Raw genomic sequence first — 21,797 nt, forward strand, 5'->3', positions numbered from 1 at the left:
CCCCCTATCAACTCATCAGATGTGTGAGGATCTTTGCCTAAAAGCCCCAAAAAGAGACAGACAGACACACACACACACACACACACACACACACACACACACACACAATTAAAAGGCAGAGCATACCACAAAGTGCTCTGTCTAGCAGGTGGGTAGCATGAATACAGTGAGTGTACAGATGTATGTGTGCTGTCTGTCAGAGGTGAAGGTGCTGTTCATCTGCAAGTGTTGACAGGTTCCTGCTGTCAAACCACTGAGATCTGTCTCCCACATGACATGACAGGGAGAAGGAGAGAGTGTGTGTGTGTGTGTGTGTGTGTGTGTGTGTGTGTGTGTGTGTGTGTGTGTGTGTGTGTGTGTGCAGAAGTGCTAGTTGCAACTATGTCACAACAAGCCTCCATATATGGTCACGCCTTGTGACGTCCCACCTCTATACTGGGCGAGGTTGCTTCTCACCCTCAGGGCGTTTTACTACTATGAAAACCTGCATATCTGTGTGTTAGTCACGCCTCCATATATGGTCATGCCTCATGACATCATGCCTCGTGACATCACGTCTCCATATATGGTCATACCTCATGACATCACGTCGGGTGACATGTCATTCCACCATATATGGCCATCATCACCCCCTATATGAAGATCACGACACTGACCTTATCTAACCCTGGATAACCATGGAGGAGAAAAAAAAGTCGTAGCATTAAGTGTCCCCTAAAAAGATGTGAAAAGTAATTTTAGTGGTAAGTGGGCCACTTCCTCTGTCTCATGCTTTTTTCCACAAACTAGTTTAGTGTCTGTCTCATAAGCAAGGCAGCAGCTACAGTATACCATCTTTAGAATGTGGCCAAACCAAACCTGGCTCAACCACACACAGTAGTCACATTTCACAACCTGGCCAGACAGACGCTATAACTGTCTGAAGCTGGCCACAAGCTTGACACTAACAACAATTCATGTCTGTTTAATCCAGGACAATGATTTCGGTACACTATGTTTAGTGTGTCTACTTTAAATTTATACAAGTAAGCTAGTTAGTCAGAACAGAGACTCCACGCACCATTGTAATGCTGTCATTTTTGGTGTGCAGATTTATAGTTTATCTTCAAAGAGCCAGCACAGCCTGGCTACTGAGAGAAGAGAAAAGAGAGCGCAGTATTTGGACCTGGACAGCAGGGTGCATCTAGCTACACTCTGGGTGTAAGCACACTTGGGATTCCATGCGCAGCCAAAAGCCGCGCGTGCTCCACCCACGCGGCAGAATGCTGCGTCGGCCAGATTCCCGGAAAAGCTTGCTCAGGACCTTCATTTCCATCCACCAGCTGTCTTAAAAACCTGGAAGAGACGCCTGCCACAAGCGGCTTTAGGCATTTTTGTGGCGCTAAAGTGTGCCTGCGCTGACAATAAGAGCAGACGCATTCTTCTGCAGCCTACTATTCCTACGTCTGTTTCTCATTCTCTGCATGCTCAGGTCCTGTCCCCACACTTTATTGAAGCTATGCTTAAATTCTGCTGACTTCCAACAAGGCTCTTATGACTATAAAACTCAATTATAAATAAGTCTTGCGTAGCCAGACGATCAGAGATCTCCACTTACTGATACGTCTGTGGGAACATCTAAATTAATTGAATGGGCTTGGACGTCTGAGAACACCAGCAGTAACAGACAGGAATCCCTTTTGGGGTAGTTGTTATAATATACTGTACATGTATGTATGTACAGTATATTATAGCAACATAAATGTTTTGTAAAGTTTTTAAAGGTTTCTTTTTAGGTCATGATTTACAGTAGAAGTCATTTAAAATTATTTGCATTGGGTCTGTGAAGCTGTTATATCAGTCTCAGGACGATATATCGGTCTGGTTCTATATATGCTGCAAAGCAAATCAAGAAAATGGAATGGAAATCAGGTATTATGATTATACTAGGAGGAAGACTTATTTAAAAAAAAAAGTGTACAGAAAGTGTGACACACGGATCAGTTCATTATGTATACCTGGTTTTCACCTTAGCGCCACCCACCTGAACTGAAGCCGCGCCCACAGCTTTTGTATGTATTTATATTGGGCCGTTTGACTCAAAGGCTTTCAGCTTTCAGGAAGAAGAAACAAAAACAAAAAATACACAGGGAAGATATTTGAATATTTTAACTTGGGTTAAAAAGTACAGAAATCATGGCACTCCATCTTTAAAATGCACTGTACTTGATATGCAGCTGGATGGCCATGCGTGTTTGGTGAGGCAGAGCAGCCAGATGTCTGCCCTCTCTTGTAAACTACTGTCTTAACAAGCTCGTTTTGTGAGGGTTAATTACAGAGGGCAGACGACGGGGTGACAGATCTACTAGGAACGCCAGACGATTGCAGGTTGGCTCACAAACTTGTTTCTCAAGAGGATGTTGAGAAGATTAACTTTTAAACGGAAGGCCTCTGACGTGAACTGTCCCAGTACTTTGTAAGAGAAGTCTGGTTGGTCCATGCTTTTCGGCAACACCATTTATAATTACCAGTTTACCACTTTCTTTACTCTTAAAATAGTCTGTGACCTCTTTAGTTTAGTCAGTTTTGGAATCTGTCATTTTGATGTGGTGTTTCAGATACTCGTGTGGTGCTTTCATTCTGCCATGTGGCGGTTGAGTGTGAAGGTCATGGCCGTCAACTCTGTATGCCATGTGTCTGACTGTCTTGCACATGCTGTCTTGACACCTGCAGGAGAGAGGAGACAATCCTTTTTTTTAATCCTGTTTGTATGCATGTGCCGGTAGTTGGATGGAACGATGGATCTGGATGAGAGGCGCCTCATCCGTTCAGCCATCCGGGATCTGAGGAGGAGGGAGATCGAAGACATGGAGGCCGCCCTGGCAAGCAAGCGTTTCCGTCCCACACGACTCAACCCACATGAGGACAAGGAAAACCAGCACAGGTGTGACTCCATACACGGACAAACACTGTCCTGCACAAACACACACACTGAAGCACGTGGAGCATCCTGTCGTAGTATAATGACAAACTGCATTAGGCCAGGTGAGCTGGAGACTTTGGAACAACACACAGGCCCAGATGCAGCATTCCCCAAATCCCTCAAGGGAGAGGAGACTGCAGAGTTGGAAGTCTGGAAAAGTCATTTTAAGGGCAGGAGGAAACGCCACAGAAGATTTTCAATTCCTTTATTATGTAATACTTATTCTTTTAATGTGTAACTCTACTGCATCTTCAAGTCACATTGCCATACTTGACCTCATTAAGTTACTCTATTAAGCAGTTAAACACATCCCATGAGACTTGAGAGAAGTAGTTTTGTGCCATTCATTTGTTTGTCTTTATTGGACCATTTAGAGGCTAATTAGCCTTTTACCGGTTCAGCAATGCATAGCCAACAGGAGTGGTCACTTAGCTGGAAAAACTAACAGTGTGACCTCAGTGACATTGTCATCATTTTGCCATTAAACACACTAATTTTTCATTGGCTGCTCTAATTCGAAGCAGATCTACCAGACTCTGGATGATAAAACAACACCTCCTTTGTGTTTCTATTTTGTCTTATTCTTTTGATGGTCTCTAGTTCCGTCTCAGTGCATATAAAATAACTTTCCCGTGGTGGCTTCAGGCTTTGTTTATCCAAACATTGGTTTCTCTTTATAATTGAATACTGTAAATTCACCACCACTGCATTGAGGCCACAAGATCTTGCTTCATCTTTTAATATTTGGCTTCAGTTGTTAACCACTGTGTTAACAACTGTGAAAGTGTTAACCACTTTCAACCTGGCGTCCATATTTTGAGCGTCATTATTGTCAAATATTTTAAATCAATTCAATTCAAAATTAAACAATAAAAAAAGACAAAGGTAAATCAATGGCTAAACTAACCGATACAAGCTTTTGTGATCTACAACAACAATCTGAGCTTGTAGATCAGCTGTTTTCATGCGTTACCATACAGACATCCCAATGGAGTATCAAATAAACAAAATAGGGCTTAAGTGGTTAATTAATGACTGGCTCTAGTTCAAGGCCAGGGGCAGGGCCCTAAGCATCTGGTCCCAGGGATAGCACAGTTTTCACAAGGTTGGGATGGATGTGAGAAGGAGTAACCACCCCTCCACTTCCCTCCGGTTGCTACTGGATCCCATTAAGACCAGTGGCTGCTGGCTAATCACTTCCATTTGTCACCGTTTCCAGATTACTTTTGTTACAATAACAGAGGAGCCTCTCCAGAGCTCCTACAGAAGGAGCACATGGGTGCTTATGCACACGTGTTGTTGAGGGACACTGATCAACACACACACACACACACACACACACACACAAACAAACCCCTTAAGAATGTTATATTATCCTGAGCTTCTCACTGGCGGAATTTGAAATATTCCTCTGCGACATTCCACACATCCTTTAATACCAATGAGGCGAGGAGGAGGAGAGAATGAAAGCAAGCGTATGAGTAATAGAAACCAACATGAAAGCATGACCTAAAAAAATGTGAAATGCAGAAATGTGAAGTTAAAAAGTAGGAGTATTTGGTAAGAACGATGTGTTTTCTTCTTCATTCCTGCTAAGCTATCACTTTTTCCACCCTGGATTTGGTAATCAATTCTTCCCAATGCTGATGGTTTTCTCCTGGCTCAGAGAATACTCTGCTCTCTTGGAATTATTTTTCCCTTTCTGCCATATAGCCATTGAAGCTTAGCATGGTGTCGCTAAAATCCCCAAAGCTCCATATAGTCAGGGAATATTATCAGTATAATGTCTGGGACTAAATTTCTTACCAAGAACTTTTCTTCACCAATGTGTTTGTAAAGGTGTCTACTAACACATATCCCACATTTGTTTCTATTCAACCACCCTAGGGGAATCTTTCGACAGCTGCATTATAAGGCAAGATGTTCTAAATTTCATTATGCTTTAAATAACATGTGACGTGTCAAACTAGGGTGTTTTCATGATTCTGAATCCATTCCAAGCACGAAAAACACTCCTTGGGCTAAATTCGGCCATAGCCACTTGCCTAAATGTATCCTAATGTGCCAAAATGTGCCGACCTCATCACATTTGTGATGACTGTTATGGCCTTTTAAAGCCCAAGGAGTGTTTTTTGTGCAAAACTAATGCTTGGAATGGATTCAGAATCATGAAAACCCTCTAATTTGACCCCTAGTTTGGCCATAGACCCCTTAGTTTGGCCATAGACACTTGCCCAAATGTGCTGACCCCTCACATTTGTGATAACGGCTATGGTCATTTGTAGACTACTGAGTGTTTTTCGTGAAAAACACTCCTTGGGCTACTTAAAGCATAATGAAATTTAGAACATTTTGCCTTATAATGGTTGTATGGTAGCCCAAATTTCAGCAGCTGTCAAAAATTCCCCTAGGGTGGTTGAATAGAAACCAATGTGGGATATGTTAGTAGACACCTTGGTTCTGCATTTTGTGCCATAAGATCTGTTTAATGTCTTGTTCACAGGGCAGAACGCGGTGACTCCTTAGACATCCTCTCTGGGAAACTGCAGGCCATCCAAGATGTTGATGAGCTTACTAAACTGGTGAGTGTTGAGAAGAAGCTGGGAATGAAATTGGACACAGTACATACTGGTACATGGTAGTTGGTGTCTGCCTTTTCCCGTTTTGTTTCACATTTGGATATTGCCCAGGAGGGCCCCCTCAGTACGTCCCTCTAGGACGTGTTTTCCTTGCCTGATCGATATAATGTACACATGCACACACTCAAACTATATCAAGATCATAACAGCAAAAGTCAAGCCAGAGGGGTTGGTTGGAATAGGGGAGGTAAGTAGAGTTTAGGCATTAGGGAGCATTAAATGCATGAATGTAGTAGAATATACTTGCAACTTAAACCATGTCTTTTGATTGAAATGAAGATTTCCAGACGATAATTCAGTTGGAAATTCAGAAGAGACATTCCATCTTTGAATTAGCATTTCTGTACAGATTTATAATTGCTGGGTGCCTTTTCTCACCATGAAGAAATAGCTTGATCTAAAATGTATCAAGAAACAGCCCCGAGCTGAATTAAAACAGTTTAAAAAGAAGCCGATTCATTGTCAATGGGATTTAATGTTTGTGTTGTCACAAAGCCGATTTGCTCAGACACACATGACGTGAATTCTCCTTTCATTGCCAATGGCAAATGTGACATGAGTTGTAACGAAAAGCTGTGTATATAGGAGGGGGGAAAATGTGAATGAAACTAAAAGTCAGCGAAATAGTGTATTTTTGTTTTGTTCAATAGAGTTGAGTTGGTTCTGATATGCTTTGTCGTGCAGCTCCGTGGGGCCAGTGAGTACGAGGAGAGGAAGCTGATCAGAGCGGCTATCCGGCGGCTCCGGGATGAGGAACAGCAAGGTGTGTGTGCATGTGTGCGTGCGGGGGTGGTGTGACTGGGTGGTGTACCAGTGGTAACTGATGCAGATTCTACCTGTGATGCCAATCCAGATTGTGTGTGTGTGTGTGTGTGTGTGTGTGTGGTGAGGGCCACACACACTTTAGCGATGACGTCTGTGTTATCCTGATAGAGGGACATGTTGGAACCCCTCAGATAATCATGTCATCTGAACACTCTGTTGTGTTGGTTTCCTAAGCTCCTATCTGATACATCAGGATGATGTTGAGACGGTCTCGCATAGCGGATTCTCTAGAACCACGTCCCAAGTAACCTTTTCCTGTATGTGTGTGTTATTGTTTACAGGGACTTCAGACAGGAGTAAAGCCTCCGGTCACTACCTGGAGACTGAGAGCCTGGTGCCCCAAAGCAACATGGGAACTGGGGTAAGTATGTATATAATATAGAAGAGGAGAAAAACCAGCACTCTGTCTGAATAAGCAGTTTTACCAGGTGCACGGCTCACGACGATTCACAGTAATAAAGAAATAGCCAGGACTCCGAGGTCCTTCTGGTACTTTTAATTAATAATGCAGCACGGACAAACCAACAAAGTAAGTATGTATGTAAGAAGGATTACTAGAGAAGAGCAGGAATCAGTAATATCATTCCAATGTGGATATTACAGGTTGTGTGAAAAGTTGTGCTCATCAACTTCTATTTGTAAAAATAAACCCGGCACAGACCTATTTGCGGGTGTTTGAGTATATGTTTGCACGGCAACAGTGGCCAGAGGTTTTTTCTTCTGCTGCCACAATGAAAGAATTCAGCAAACAGGCATTGTGACTCAAATCATGCACTTTGTCATGACCACTACTCACACACTGGCTGCCACGAAGTCAGGAATGCGTTTTGTTTCTTCCGTACCTTCATTTTTGGCTGAGTTTGTGGAGAGAGAGAAATGTATTCAGTCAGTGCCTGACATATAGTGAAGGTAGGTAGTAAATCCTCTGTGATGAGGACAGCGTTCCAGTCTGCACTGCCATTCCCCCCATCTATCTACACAGGCTGTCACTCTTACAGTAAGGCCCACGCTAATTGAGGCCCAGGCCACACGTATGTGGATCTTTTGCTAAACGCACATTATTTTGTGCGTTTGGGCCTTTCAGCCACACTTCCACTCACAATTTAGGTGGCTTTTAAAATGCGGTACTTATTCCTTCATTAAAAAATATGATTGGCACCTCATGTGTGTAAGTGTAAATATAAAATCAAATAGGCATATAATAATTTTATAGCCTACAATTGAAACCTGCTACTGCAGTGATTTTATCCTGTGTTCAATGCGTTTCTGCGTTCGTATGGGCAGGGATTTCTTCTAAAACGGAGGACGGAAATATCAATTTAGCAAAAGATCCAGAGTAGTGTGGCCTGGGCCTGAGTGTGGAGGTATTAATGTCTGTGTGTATATAAGACACGTCATTTCATTCCTTCTGAATTTAATTGTTTTCTTTTGAAACTAAATCATACAGATGGAATTTACACTTTGCGAAAGATCACACATTATATTCCTGTCTCATACCTCCTTTTAATCTAGCACTGTCTCCAATACAAGTACTGTATCTCTTTGGTTGACAGGCCCTCTAGTGGTTGGTGAGGTACTGTGTTCTAACATTATTTCAGGGTTAAGTCAAGATCACAAGTTTTAATTTCAGATCAGTTGATTAGTTTGCTCTAGTGATAATGTATTGAAGGCAGTTCCCATTATAATGATTTATTGGGCTGAGAGAACGTGCCTGAGGCTACTGTAGATAAGATGCTATCTTATCTGTTTTGTTTGATCAGTGTTTGTATGTGTCCACTTTGATAAATGGTCCAATTTCTGGAGACCGGATCTCTATGGGAAAAACAAAGTTTCTACTCATTACTCCTGGAATTATGCCTGGTGGATGATATCAGTTGGTGAGCTATGCTCGCATTAAGTGTACAGTCTTGAATGTTAGTAAATAGTTGGTCCATAAGGATATGCAGCAGAGTACTACTTTGACCCAAAAGGTGTAGTACATCTGATTGCTCTAATTGTGTAGCTGTCAATGATGGGGTGGGGATTTCCACACTCTTAAGTAATGTATGACGTAAAAGAAAAACGGCTGCTGTGTGAATTATTGTCAATTGCACGCACTCCTTTGTGTCACAGACACATCGATTTTAGATAGGAAGTAGCTGTTGCAAGTTGAGGTCATAGGACATTCAAACAAGCCTATCTACCTCACTTCCTTTAACCACTTAGCCCTATTTTACACTTTTCCGTACAGTGGCATCGTGCAGTGAAAATAGACTATCTACAAGCTGACATCCTGACACGTTGAGAGCTTGTAGATTGGCTATTGGCGTTTTTGCTACAATATCATGCCAAAAATAGGGATGCCAGGTGTTTAGGTGCTTGAACTGTAGCAGTGAGCCACAGGTGGTGGGAGTGGGGTTGGGGATAGTCTCGAGAGACAGACTGTTTTTCCTTTATTTCTTTGAAGATGGGTTTTCAGATTGTGTTTGGGATAGTTGTCGGGTTGTAGTGGAGCAGACACACACAGACAGACAGGCCACCAGCTGTGGCCCAGCAGTCCAGTCTGTGCAGGAATGGGGACGTGGCCAAAACCAACAAGCAGCCACCGGCAGCAGGACTCCTTCTATTCACATCACATCACAGCAGCGGATCTCTTTGAGTTGTGTGTGTGATTGTCTCCAGGCTGATGGACGTCCCAGATAGGACTCTATAGCAGCTCAAATCCGCATACGCACGTACATCACACACGTAGACCGTGTCCAACTTTAGAAACGAAAATACTGACTTGAGAATTGACTGCTGGTGCAATCAAGACAATGCAGTAGTGTTTACATAATGACTAATTTTGTTGTATTATTTATATGATGCAACAAAATGAGCATGATGTTCAGGTGAAAGACACATGGTGTACAGTACAGTACTATGCAGTGTGTGTATGTTTCATTAGTGGTTGAATGTTCAGGCAATTAGTGGTTGGTCTCAGGTCTTGCCTAGAAGACCGCAGCCTATTGGAGGATATCGATGACTGTGTTTTAATGCACGTTGTTGATTTTGCAGGGATAACTGAAGTAACCTTTTCCATCTGCCTAGTTTTGGGGAAAGTGCATACTACACACATTGCTTAAAACGGTAATTATACGTATGGCTGAAAAAATGTTGGCTCTCCTTGTGGGTTGAAAAAAACAAAAAAGACAAAAAAACATGATTGTTCTAATTTCTCTGAGGAAAGTCTGAATAAAAAACGTGATTATAACTCCAGTTGGAAGTTTATTCTGTCGAATAATGTGGCAAAAATAAATAATAATAATTAAACCTAGGCCAAAAACAAAGACGGTGTGTGTCAAACGGTAATGTGTCAACCAGGCTACCCATTAACCTGCGTGCGTGCGTGGCTGCGTGTGTGCGTGTGTTTAGAGGGTGAGAGCCCCGTGGAGACCGAATGGGAGGGAAGGGAAGTCAAGGGAGTGGCCTGTTGGTATTATGTGTGTGTGTGTGTGTGTGTGTGTGTGTGTGTGTGTGTGTGTGTGTGTGTGTGTGATGTGTGTGTGTGTGTGTGTGTGTGTGTGTGTGTGATGTGGCTGGGGGAATACAGAGGCAAAGTAGAGGACGTCCTGAGTGAGGGATATAGCTGAGAGAGAGAGACCAGCAGCTCAGCCAAGGAGAGAAGGTAAATGGCATTCAGATATTTACCTTGCTGTGTGTCATGGACCTAGCTCTCCCCAACCTGCTCACTTATTTTGTGGAGAAAGTGTAATTTTTCAGTTTTCCATTCAGTGTTGTCTTTGGAATGAGAGACCTTTTATTTATTTTTATTTATAATAATAATAGCAAGAATACAACTCGTGTCTGAACTGTATTTAGCTATTAAACCCTGTGCATTGAGTGTTTCTGACTAGGTGTGCACATAGACTAGGTGGGTTGGAAGAGGTCAACTATGTTTTGGTGGCAGGTGGTTGTAGAGTGTGTACACTGTCTTTTTATCTTTTATGATTGTCCTTTTTTTGGTCCAGCACCTTGACTTAAATTTGTGGATGTACGTGACTATTATGAACTGCTTGATGCATAGACAGACCAAATTGCTATTTGACTCCTGATCTCATCATAAACATGTTGTAAGATACCTAAGGCATGAGCTTAAAGGAGAGCTGTCTGGTCTGTGCCCAGTATCCGTGACAGACGGGGCTTAGACAGAAAGGTGAGTGGATTGGGAAATACTCAGGTAAATATCTGAGTGTGTGTGTGTGTGTGTGTGTGTGTGTGTGTGTGTGTGTGTGTGTGTGTGTGTGTGTGTGTGTGTGTGTGTGTGTGTGTGTGTGTGTGTGTGTGTGTGTGTGTGTGTGTGTGTGTGTGTGTGTGTGTGTGTGTGTGTGTGTGTGTGTGTGTGTGTGTGTGTGTGTGTGTGTGTGTGTGTGTGTGTGTGTGTGTGTGTGTGTGTGTGTGTGTGTGTGTGTGTGTGTGTGTGTGTGTGTGTGTGTGTGTGTGTGTGTGTGTGTGTGTGTGTGTGTGTGTGTGTGTGTGTGTGTGTGTGTGTGTGTGTGTGTGTGTGTGTGTGTGTGTGTGTGTGTGTGTGTGTGTGTGTGTGTGTGTGTGTGTGTGTGTGTGTGTGTGTGGTATTACTACTTCATTCCAGCTACTATATTTCAATTAGAGGTAGGCTGACTCTGTGGTTCCTCGGGTCTTAGAGTGTGCTGTGCAGTAATGGAAAATGAGCTACCAGGTTTCTCCTCTCTGATCCACGTGGAGGCAAGAAGATCCTGACCTCATCAGTGGAATGATGGATTTAGCTTCCATGGAAAATGGGCCCATTGGAACCGTACTCATTAATCCTATATAGTGGATCTCGGTCGTCCTCGCTGGCCGGTGAAGGGAGACCTGCTTGTCTTGGTGACGATTTGACCTCTGATTCATTGTTGTTGGGGTTCTTTTTGTGGTTCAGAGGATTCCAGATGGCCCACGCCTTGCTGTGGTCAGGAGAGAGAGGACAGTTGGCTGTTTATATGTTTACGGGGCTGAGCTCTCAGAATTATAGTCCGACACAACCGGTTCTCTCGTGGTCAGACGGGATGATCTGTGTTTGAAGCCGCGAGCCGCCACAGGGGGGACGGAGAGAGAAGTGGGATGTGTTGGTCTTGGTTTCACTCTTTCAGGTCTCCTCTAGTCCACTGTTTAGGGGCCAGGGGACAGCGTAAAGCCACTAATGACAGGATGGAGCGAGGTTGGCAGCAGATCCTGAACTCTTCTACAGCTCAAGTTCCACTTTATCTCTCCACCCCCACCCCTATGCCGCTCGGTGTCTGTGAGAAATATGTTCCCTGTGGTTTAGTGGGAGCTGTGAAACGATTACTGTCTGTCTCTGTCTCTTTGGTAGCTGCAGAGGAGCGAAGAGAGACAAAGGGAGGTGGTGGTTTAGACCGGTCATTCGCTTTTAATTGTATTTACAGCTGAAATCCCCCTCTGACTGTTTGGGGGGGGGGTGTCATGGAAGTGACCTTTCTCTCATGACACTTTTATGTTGGGGCACACAGAGCCCTGTTTGGTCTAAGAGTCTGCTTTCCCCAGCCTCATCATCAAACGCAGTTAATGACTCATTAATAAAGCAAGGTAGAAATTTGAGAGAGGAGGTTGTCCTGCACCCTAATCAGTGATGTCACAATAATGGAAGCCTAACAATGGAGATGCTCAAGGCTGTACGTTGCTTTGACGTCACATTTAGTGCTACGGTTCTCTTTGCTCTCGGGAGAGAGTTTTTCATTTTCGCAAATACAGCTTGGACTGTCCTGGGTGCTATAGCATGTTATTCAGTCACATCTCTTGCGTGAAGTATATGTGTCACCTTCCTACCTTCCTTTTTTTTAAGCTGAAGGGTAATAATAGAATCCCTATCCCGTGTTTATGTTTGCTGTGGTGGTATATCTGATTGCATTTTGTGTTGGGTCTGATTGAGTCATTCCGCCCTGTAATCCGCTCAGGTGGGGAAGGTCATAGTCAACAGAGCAGAATGCATGACTGGCATCTTTCTTACCTCCACCTTTCAGGTGTTCACTCATCATTAACATGCCGTCATTCAAAACAGCCACAACCACACGCTGCATTGATTATTTAAGACCTTTACACCATGCGATGCTGTGATTTATTTTATTTTTGTGTGTGTGTGTGTGTGTGTGTGTGTGTGTGTGTGTGTGTGTGTGTGTGTGTGTGTGTGTGTGTGTGTGTGTGTGTGTGTGTGTGTGTGTGTGTGTGTGTGTGTGTGTGTGTGTGTGTGTGTGTGTGTGTGTGTGAGAGAGAGAGAGAGATTGTTTTCAGTGCTTTTAGAGGCAGTAAATCTGGCATAAGTATAGTTAGATTGTTTAGTTTCAGTGTATTTAAGGTCATGTCCTGTATATTTTTCCAGAATGAATCAAGCCAGGACCAAGCCCAAACATTGGTTTGACTATTCTTACACTAGTTTCATCTTGCCAAATGCTAAACGATTTCAGTACCATTTTGAATTAAAGAATGACCCACATTTTATTTGTGTGTGTGTGTGGGGCTACCAGTGAACTGAACACTGTGCAGTGTTCACTGGAAGCCACAAATACCTACACCAAAAAATGTTCAGGCAGTGGAGCATCATGGATTAAGAATATATGTACTATACATGTGCAAGTGTGGTGGCATGCACGTGCTTGGTGCATGTGTGCAGCTGATTCTGCTGTGGGTAGTGGCAACTACTGTCCTACCAACAGTCATTACGACACGTGAATCAGTCAAAACCGCTCTCAAAGGGCACCTACGGACGGCTGCAATTTGAAACTGGCCCCCGTAAAATCTGAATCCCCCCCTTTTCCCCTCACTGTATTCATTAACTATATAGTGTCTATTTGTACGTCTCTAAATGTTTTGGTGAATTGAACATGGTGGACCCTCTTGTAAACAAGTGTAATGCTTAATTGGGTCGTCCACTCACAGTTAACAGTCTGTTAATATATCAATCAATCAATCAATGTGCTTCCCTCACCACATGTCCCTTCCCCCTCCATATGCCAAAGTCTTGCTGTCTCGTCTCCATCAAGACTGTGACTTCCTTTTATTAATGCAGCTTATGACCCAACTGCTATACTTTGACCTGGCCGAGCTGATTGATGCTCCACTCCACTAGGAGGTTACTAGGAGAGGAGGTTGTGGGTGCATCTCAGGTGCATCTCACTTGAGCCGTGGCACAACAGGCCACACAATGGATGGTGTTGGCCCACTTGTTGGTTAGGGAGGGGTTTGTGTAGAAAAGCTTTATTTTTGTCAGCTGGCCAAAGCTGGCTCTCACATGACCTCATCAAGGCTGTCTCTTATTTGTAGAGCGTTTGACCTTGACCTCCAACACAAATAAACTTGCTGAAGATAAAGGCGACCTGATGGTTTACCTTAACTGATAATGTACATTGACAGGGTTAGGATGGGTAGTTTGGCAGTGACTGGGACACTCCTTATCAGTATGGCTTGAGGTAGGGGTGGGGCATCATGAGCCAAGGAATTAAATCACTTAATGCCTTTTGCACAGTGTATTGGAATGAACTAAACATGTGTTGTTTTTACAGGACACTGAGCGGGAGAGCTTTTGCGAGCGAACGCAAACCAGATCACAGATCCCGGAGTTTCGCAGCCAGCAGACACATCAAGGCAGAGAGCTGCAGAGGACAGGTGAGGAACAGCTGTTCAACACCAAACACATCATCTCACTATCCTTCAAATTAGCAGCCAGTTGTTCTTGTTCCTTCTGCAGCATGTCTACACAGAACGTACATGACCAAACACACATACTGACAGGCTCTGTAGTTCCTCTAATGTTTAGCTATGCCACACTGTTAGGATCATTGTGAAATACAAAAGCATGTGTATACTGTAAACCTTCAATTAAAGGTCAAGTTTGGATAGGAGCTAATAACTTAAACACAACACTGACCACCTCTGTTGCCTGTACCTATCACCACACATACATGACCCTCTCAATGCAATTTCCTCTGGATTGCTTGTTAAAATAGCCTGCCAAAGGAGGCATTCTCCTGAGGTGTTGGCCATGAGGTCATATTCGTGTAGGCTGTTTTAGCTCTTTTGCAACTTTATTAACTTTTTGGAGACACCCATAGTCATAGACTTAAAACCTCTGGCTTGAAGTGTGACACCATTTAATGAACTAACATTACTCTGTTAGCCCAGCTATAAATAAAGAAGAATGAATACTAGACTTCTGAGTGAATGAGTGCACTTTGTTCACTCAAGGTCTTGTGACTTGTACACACCTACGTTAATACAAAAAGGCTGTACATAGACCAAAATACATTGTTGATGACTGCTAGACATGGCATGAATTTATAGTTCTCGCCTGTCTTACTATGCCCAGGGCCAGAAGTATTTGTTGCACAACCATGAAGAAATACTCCTACCAGTTACATTTTGATCATCTGTGGATCATGGTTAGGTTAGAGTTGTTGTTGTTGTTGTTTCTTCCCTCTTATGTGAGCCCAACCCTTGTTGACCTGAACCTGGGTTTCGGCTTTTGGGATCTTGCAGCCATAATAATGGCATTCTGTGTGGCCTGGTCTGCCCTTCACTTAGCTCACAGTATCCTGCTGGACCAAGGGCTGGTAGTGGGGTTACTGGAAGCAACTGAGGGAAACCCACAGCCACACCTCTGCTATATAAAGCTGATACCAGAACAGAACTAAGGCCCAGAAACGTCCCACTCCACCTGATTTATCCTTGCCTTACAATTAAGTAAAGGGTGAAACTACGGCCAATGGCACGGGCCCACCTTAGAACAGCCATGGAGTTGTGGGAAGGAGCCTTTTGAAATAGCTGTTGATAGACAAAGATACAGGACGTTTGTGGAAAAGGACAGGATAGGCGGGGCAGGCCAGTGGTTGTCTTTTGATCAGAGGTAAGATGATAAAAATGAATAAATAAAATAAATACATTTGCAGGATGTCTAGGGTACTCGGCCTATATACTGTACCTGTACAATTTAGGCATTTAGCATTTATCATTCTATATCTTTATTTAACAAACAAAATTAAGTTCATCCTAAACAGTTTCGCAGGCTGCTGCTCTTTTTGTGCTGTACAGTATGTGGCAACACTGTCATTTAGGAAATGACCTGTTTATAGAGTTTCTCACTGGAATGTGCTGCTGACCTTCATTCAAGTTCCCAAGGGTGGTAAACTTGCTCAACTTTGAACTTAAAATTACAAAGACCCCTGGGTGTTGTTTGTGTGCTGTGTGAGGAGTGCACAAGTGCAGACTTTTTTGCATGGTTATTTTAGAACACAAAACAAGTCTCTCATTATCCAATAGAAATGGGGATTTTCCCATATATTTCTCACAATGGACCTGACGTGCTCCAGTGCCAAAACCATAAAGCAATGGAGTGATTGTTTATAGAATGCAGTTTTGGGTCTCACTTCAGCTGATTAATTGGACTTGAATGAATCGTTTGGTAATAGATGTTTCTGTGAAATGGCCCATTCAAAAGACCCCATAGAAAAGCAGGCATATGCTCACGTTGTTGTAATGTTATCACGTCCTGTCTTTTTCAAGTTGAAAAAGGTTGTGGCTGCCTTGAGCCAGAATGGAATTTTCCCTTCTAGATTTGGTTTGTAAATGACAGGCATGCATACTTTGCGAGCCCTATTTGGTTATAAGGACAGTGCCATCACATGTGATGCAGAAATGTTTTCATACAATAGTTTGTGAAACGACACAGCCCACAGGGTTAGCTGAGGAGCTTTTAGACTGTGTTGTTTTCCATCAATCAAAATGCAAACGCCAGCTGATTTACATTTAGTTGTCTTGATTCATAACAACGCAACTTTTGGAGAGTGGGTTCAGGTGGTCATAACGGCTGTTATTTGGAGTAGAATTTCCTGAGTGAGGACTGAGGAGAAATTAAGGCTTTTGGCCCTAAGTCGATTTTCTTCTTTATTAGGACCCAAGGGTACTAATAAGTTGAGGATACCTTTGTTGTGCAGACAGAACATTCAGCAATCCAGAGTAAAAAACATGACATCACAGGCAATACCGTTTCAAAAGAAGGGGAGGGGAAGTACTTGTGCTAGTCTCTATTTCACCCCCACTTCCTTCTAGACTTCCTGTGCCTGCTCACCAGGCCTGGTTCTTATGTGTGTTCCTGCTCCCCTTGTGTGCCCTTTCCTACTGCTTTACGCAAATCCATTCCACGAACAACAACAACACAAATCTTGCCCAGGAACTGAAGTACGTTTGGAGGAAATGCCTATATCCCCTCTGCGTCTCTCTCTGTGATCCCCAGTAGATATCCTTGTCTCCAGCCTGTGTCCCCAGAGATTTTAGACCAGGACTGCGGAAGCATTTTGTTTCCATCAAGCACTCCAGCTTCACCACCTACTGCTTCTTGCAACATAACACCGCATTCTGTTCTGTTCAGCACAGAAGTGAAAGTAACTGATGGTGAAACACAGTAATATATGATGTCGCACAAACCTGTTTTGATCAAGGCCTGGGCCGCCGGCGTGGCGGTCCGGGCAGGCGGGCACCCTTGACGGCAATGCCAGCCTAACGGCGTGTCGCGGGTTTGAGTCCAGATCCCGACAACCACACCCGTGTGAAGTGAGGTGCTCTTATCATCGTACATCATCCATTCATTGTCAATGGGAATGTCCTTTTGTGTAGGACGAAAATAGACGATTTGCGCGTCCACATATGATGTAAATTCTACATTCATTGTCAATGGGAATTTAATGTTTGTGTAAGACGAAATCTACACTATAGTTAAATATTGGAGGGGCTAGCGCCCCTCAATAATAATAATGTTTTGATAGAAATTGTACATGTGATACAGTGCAGTACAGTATCTTATCATTGTGTTTTCCTGCTGTAGGCTACAACTCCGGTATGGTGTTGGTTCTTGACACCCTGGTGAAAGATGAGGGTCCAGGACCAATGCTGACCCAGTCCCAACAGGAGGCTGGGCCAACAGAGCCGGACCTGGTTCTGTCCCAGCGTCAGAGGTCTGACTCGGGAGCTTCGGACCACAGCCTGACCTCGGTGCCACCCATGGCCCTCGTGGAGTCTGGGCCCTCAGAGCAGATCCTGGGCTCTGATTTCCGGGCCAGACTGGATTCCGGGTCCTCCGACAGGAGTCAGGGGTCCTCTCAGCGTGGCCGCCTGGATTCCGGGGCCTCAGAGCACAGCATGGGCTCCCAGTCACGCTTCCGACAGAGACTGGACTCGGGTGCTTCGGATTCCAGTATGAGCTCCAGACCCCGCCTGGGCTCTGGGGCTTCAGAGAGCGTCAGTCTGTGGTCTCGGAAAAGGCTGGACTCAGGGATGTCTGATCGGAGTGTAGGTGTGTCCTCTGTTGGTAGGGGTCTGATGGCAGATACAGAGATGACCATGAGTGGCTCCTGCTCCAGCATTGACTCTGAAGCGGATATCGCCAGGCGCCTTCCAGTTGGCCTGCAGGATCTGCCCAGCCAGGACTGCTCCACCAGCATCACTGAGCAGGAACAGCCCGATGGGTCTAGGAAACGAGGCTCCCACAATGGCCTGGTTAATGGCAGTGCCATGGTAAAGGCAGATATCCAAGAACAGAAGGTAGAGTATCACAGGTCACTCAAGGTGTAGCCTCGGAAACCCAGACGTTTTTATTTCCAGGGAGAAAAAAAGGTCTGGGTCTGAGTCCACTTCAATTCGGCATAGAGTAGCGCAAACATTGCTCACTCTCTGCTGATTTCTGATTGTCTGCACCTTTGTAAAATTGACATACACACGCACACATGTACACACACGCTCCTCTCTCTCTCTGTCGCTCTAAGTAATTAGTCTCATGTCGCGCAGCTGCATATATTCTCCCGGCGGATCCTGCCGGGAGCTGCCTATGCCATATAAAGCATAGGTGAGTTCCAGGCTACTCAAGGTGTGACCTGTGAACATGGGAGAAACCAATGGCTATATATACACAGTAAAATCCTTAGTGTTAATTTAGCTCTGAGAGTATAACAATGTCAATTTTTACAATCTCTGAGTTAGTCTACATCAACAATGAGGAATTTTCTGTGTAGCTTGCAATCAGCTGTCTAACCACAACATAGAACTATATTTACCATAACTTCACCACTGGAGGGGGATGTTGAGCTATACAGTATTCACAATGTGCACTTCTGTCTCTGTCTCTGTCTCTCTCTCTCTCTCTCTCTACACCTCTCTCTCTCTCTCTACACCTCTCTCTCTCTCTCTCTCTCTCTCTCTCTCTCTCTCTCTCTCTCTCTCTCTCTCTCTCTCTCTCTCTCTCTCTCTCTCTCTCTCTCTCTCTCTCTCTCTCTATACACCTCTTTCTCTTCCCCTCCCTCCATTTCTCTATATGACAAATCACATGACACCTCATTCTTCTGTGACTCCCAGCTCCCATTGGCATCTATAAACACATCATGTTGAACTAACGTTAGGTGTTGTTTGGTTACTTTGGTTACTTGACTACACAAACAGCCTCTGCATCTCAGTTCTGTGGATCGTTACAAGTGTATGTTGTGCTCCGGTGGATTGGCTCTGCTTCGCCTCAGAGCTGTGTTTCCCGCACCTATATACAGTCGGAGAGCAGCTCTGTGTCCCCTCATCCCACCGCACCTCGAACACGGAGCACACAAACATGCACAAGGCTGGGTTTGTTCCTTCTCTTATGTCGAGCAAGATGTTCTGTTCATTTGGGGACTCATCATGGCGCCACGACGCCACTGTGTCGTCCCCCTAGATGTGTTTACCCAACAAAGGCCCCAGACTTATTTTATTGTTCCCTGCAATATACTCTGATACCCAGGCTCATGAGTACTGTAAACATACCCATCATGGCCCCTATGCTAAAAAAAGAATAGAGGCGCACTGCCTCACTCCAAACACCAGTGTTACATAATGAAAACTCTGCGCGTGTGTGTGTGTGTGTGTGTGTCCCCTTCACTGTAGCTGAATGAACCCCTTTGCTGCCCTGGGAAATGCTCGGTTTAGCAGATTGACAATGACTTAAAGGAGAATTTCGCGCTAGAAGGCTTTCTTACCTTTCGTTGCAGTTGTTAGGTCCTCACCAAAGTGGTCCAGGTGTTATTTTGTGCAAAAACGCATTATTGGCTATTTCCCTTACCCCAGTACCCCACCATAAGCCCTCAATGGGGTGCTGTGTTTTAGTCCTAATTCGCTTACAGTATGTTTAGCATGACACTTTACTCTATATTAACGCTGTTGCTGTGTTCCAGACATAAAGTGTGAAGTCTTCTCTATCATGAGACTTATCGCGAGCTCCATGCAAGTGGATGTAGCTCGCGATAGACGAGACTTCCAACGTCCAAACTTTTCTTCAGAAAGAGAGGTGATATCACTACAAATTGACATCATTCCGAACTTCTGATGGGTGGTCTCAGTCAGAACTGGTTCACCCCCAAATGTCCTGACCCTGAACTAGTTTGAAAAGCCTGTCCGAACCAGACATTTCTTTTTGACGTCAGAAGGATCATGCATTGGCCTTTAGGATCCATACCTGTGTACATTAAGCCATTAATGTCTGCTACTCATTGTTGTGAAAAGACATAACATTTTGTTTTATATGTGAATCATTCTTTCTTTCTCAGGTCAAACTAAATAGAGATCTGCCCTTCCTCACACCTCTCTACAAAGTGAAGGATTCTGGTGAGCAGCAATACAGTATATTATAAATATATATATAGCACCATAGCTAGAAGATTTATTCAGTTGACTTAAGAGATGGCTTTGCTGTGTTTTGCCTTCAGCAATAGCTGAGGAGAGTGAGATAACATCACACCAGACAGGCCTAGTGCTTATTACTACTAAGTCATTGCCGCTCCTCAAATATCAAGATTCCCTGCTCTTACTATCTATTCTAGCGTAATGGCCTCCATGTGGAGCTCTTTCCGTCTCAGGGCCAGCATGACCGTATAGGGCCAGTCACACTGCAGAGGGCTAGAAAGAACACTGTACAGCATCTTCTCTCTCCTCTTTCCCTCCTACTCTGTCACTCGCACCCCCCCCCCCCTCTCTATATATCTCTCTCAGACAGTGTTGCTCATCGCTATGTAGCGGAAACATTGGGTTGTCACTAAGCAATGTGTCTTTTGCCTCAATAAGGGAGACCTTTTTAAATGTCCTCAAAGTTAATCACAAATTATTTTCCATGGCATTTCATTCTCTCTCGTTCTTTGTTAATGTTGTCTCTGAACACGGTCACATCCAGAGTGTTAATGTAACTCTGAAAGTGGACCATTACGGGTAAACGGGTACATTTTCAGACTATCAGTCACAATGAAGGGATTGTACTTCATAAGACCTCAAAAAGACATCAGTTTCAGAGAAATTGTGGATGACACTGTGTAAAAACACTGAGCATCAGATAATGCAGGGGGCTGGACAGTGGATAAGACAAATACAGAGCAGCAGAAGAGGGGCAGTGAGAGAGGTGAAGTCAAGGAAAATAAAAGGGCCTGGAACAGAAAATATGAGGAAAAAAGCTAAAGGGACTTTTAGAGAGCTTTTTGAGGAGGTGGAGACAGCATGGTTGAGAGCGAGATGCTTTAAGGCTTATGAAGTGATTCTATGAAGCAGAAGGGGCGTTTAGGTTTTAGGACGGTTCTGTGTGTTTGTTGAACAGAATTATTACTAGAGTTACTCTGCATGTCTATAGCACAACAAGCTTTCTCTGCTTTACAGCACCTGCAAAGAAAGAGGTTGTGCTGGAACCATTCAGCCGGGCCAGCTCTGTACGGGACCGGATGCGCAAGTTCACAGAACCCAGTCCAAGTCCTGGCCCAGTCCAGAAGAATAGGGTGAGGAATAGGACTGCCCCTGGCACTGCTGGACAGACCAATTTCGCCCGAGTCAATCAGTTGTTTTCAGGCAGAGCCGCAGGATCCCCCAGTGCCTTTGGAGAGAGGCCAGAAGGTCCACGCGCACCCTACACATCTCACACCTCAGTCTCTTCTAGTGCAGGACTCCTGGTCCAGAGTAAATCCACGCCTCAGCCAGTGGGTGGGACAGGCAAACCTCTGTCCTCAGCTACCCAATCACAGAACGCCACAGGCGGGACGAAGCATCCAGCTGAAAAGCTCAGGAAAGCCTCAGGGGACTCAAAGGAAGACAGTACCCCAGGGAGACTAGCTGGACAACAAGACAACCAGGGAGAAGCAGACCCTGACATGAAGACCTTCCTCACCATTGAGATCAAGGATGGGCGCACCACCACCTCCTCATCCTCCACCTCCACATCTAGGGGCAACATAGTGCCCATCGCCACCATGGCCCCACGCATGAATGCCATCAACGCTATGGGACAGAGAGCAGGTAGGAGCATTAACCTTACAACATTTAGCAGTCATGATCAAGTGATG

General features: G+C 44.4%; 1 protein-coding gene across 4 annotated transcripts in view; it reads left to right on the forward strand.

Moving 5' to 3' along the window:
- Positions 1 to 21,797, forward strand: part of smtnb (smoothelin b) — a 57,893-nt gene that overhangs the window by 17,559 nt on the left and 18,537 nt on the right. For 2 of the 4 annotated variants that reach the window (XM_080764951.1, XM_080764952.1), the window contains exons 2-9: positions 2,766 to 2,923; positions 5,466 to 5,544; positions 6,286 to 6,364; positions 6,708 to 6,787; positions 13,977 to 14,079; positions 17,291 to 18,006; positions 20,028 to 20,085; positions 21,121 to 21,750. In XM_080764951.1, the coding sequence (XP_080621077.1) occupies positions 2,766 to 2,923; positions 5,466 to 5,544; positions 6,286 to 6,364; positions 6,708 to 6,787; positions 13,977 to 14,079; positions 17,291 to 18,006; positions 20,028 to 20,085; positions 21,121 to 21,750 (1,903 nt within the window). Of the gene's footprint in view, positions 1 to 2,765; positions 2,924 to 5,465; positions 5,545 to 6,285; positions 6,365 to 6,707; positions 6,788 to 9,986; positions 10,073 to 10,136; positions 10,601 to 13,976; positions 14,080 to 17,290; positions 18,007 to 20,027; positions 20,086 to 21,120; positions 21,751 to 21,797 lie in introns of those variants that run through there. The other 2 variants (XM_080764953.1, XM_080764954.1) reach the window with 2 other exon arrangements.

This window comes from Protomyctophum bolini (assembly GCF_963924005.1).
Source record: "Protomyctophum bolini genome assembly, chromosome: 6".
Taxonomy (NCBI): Eukaryota; Metazoa; Chordata; class Actinopteri; order Myctophiformes; family Myctophidae; genus Protomyctophum; species Protomyctophum bolini.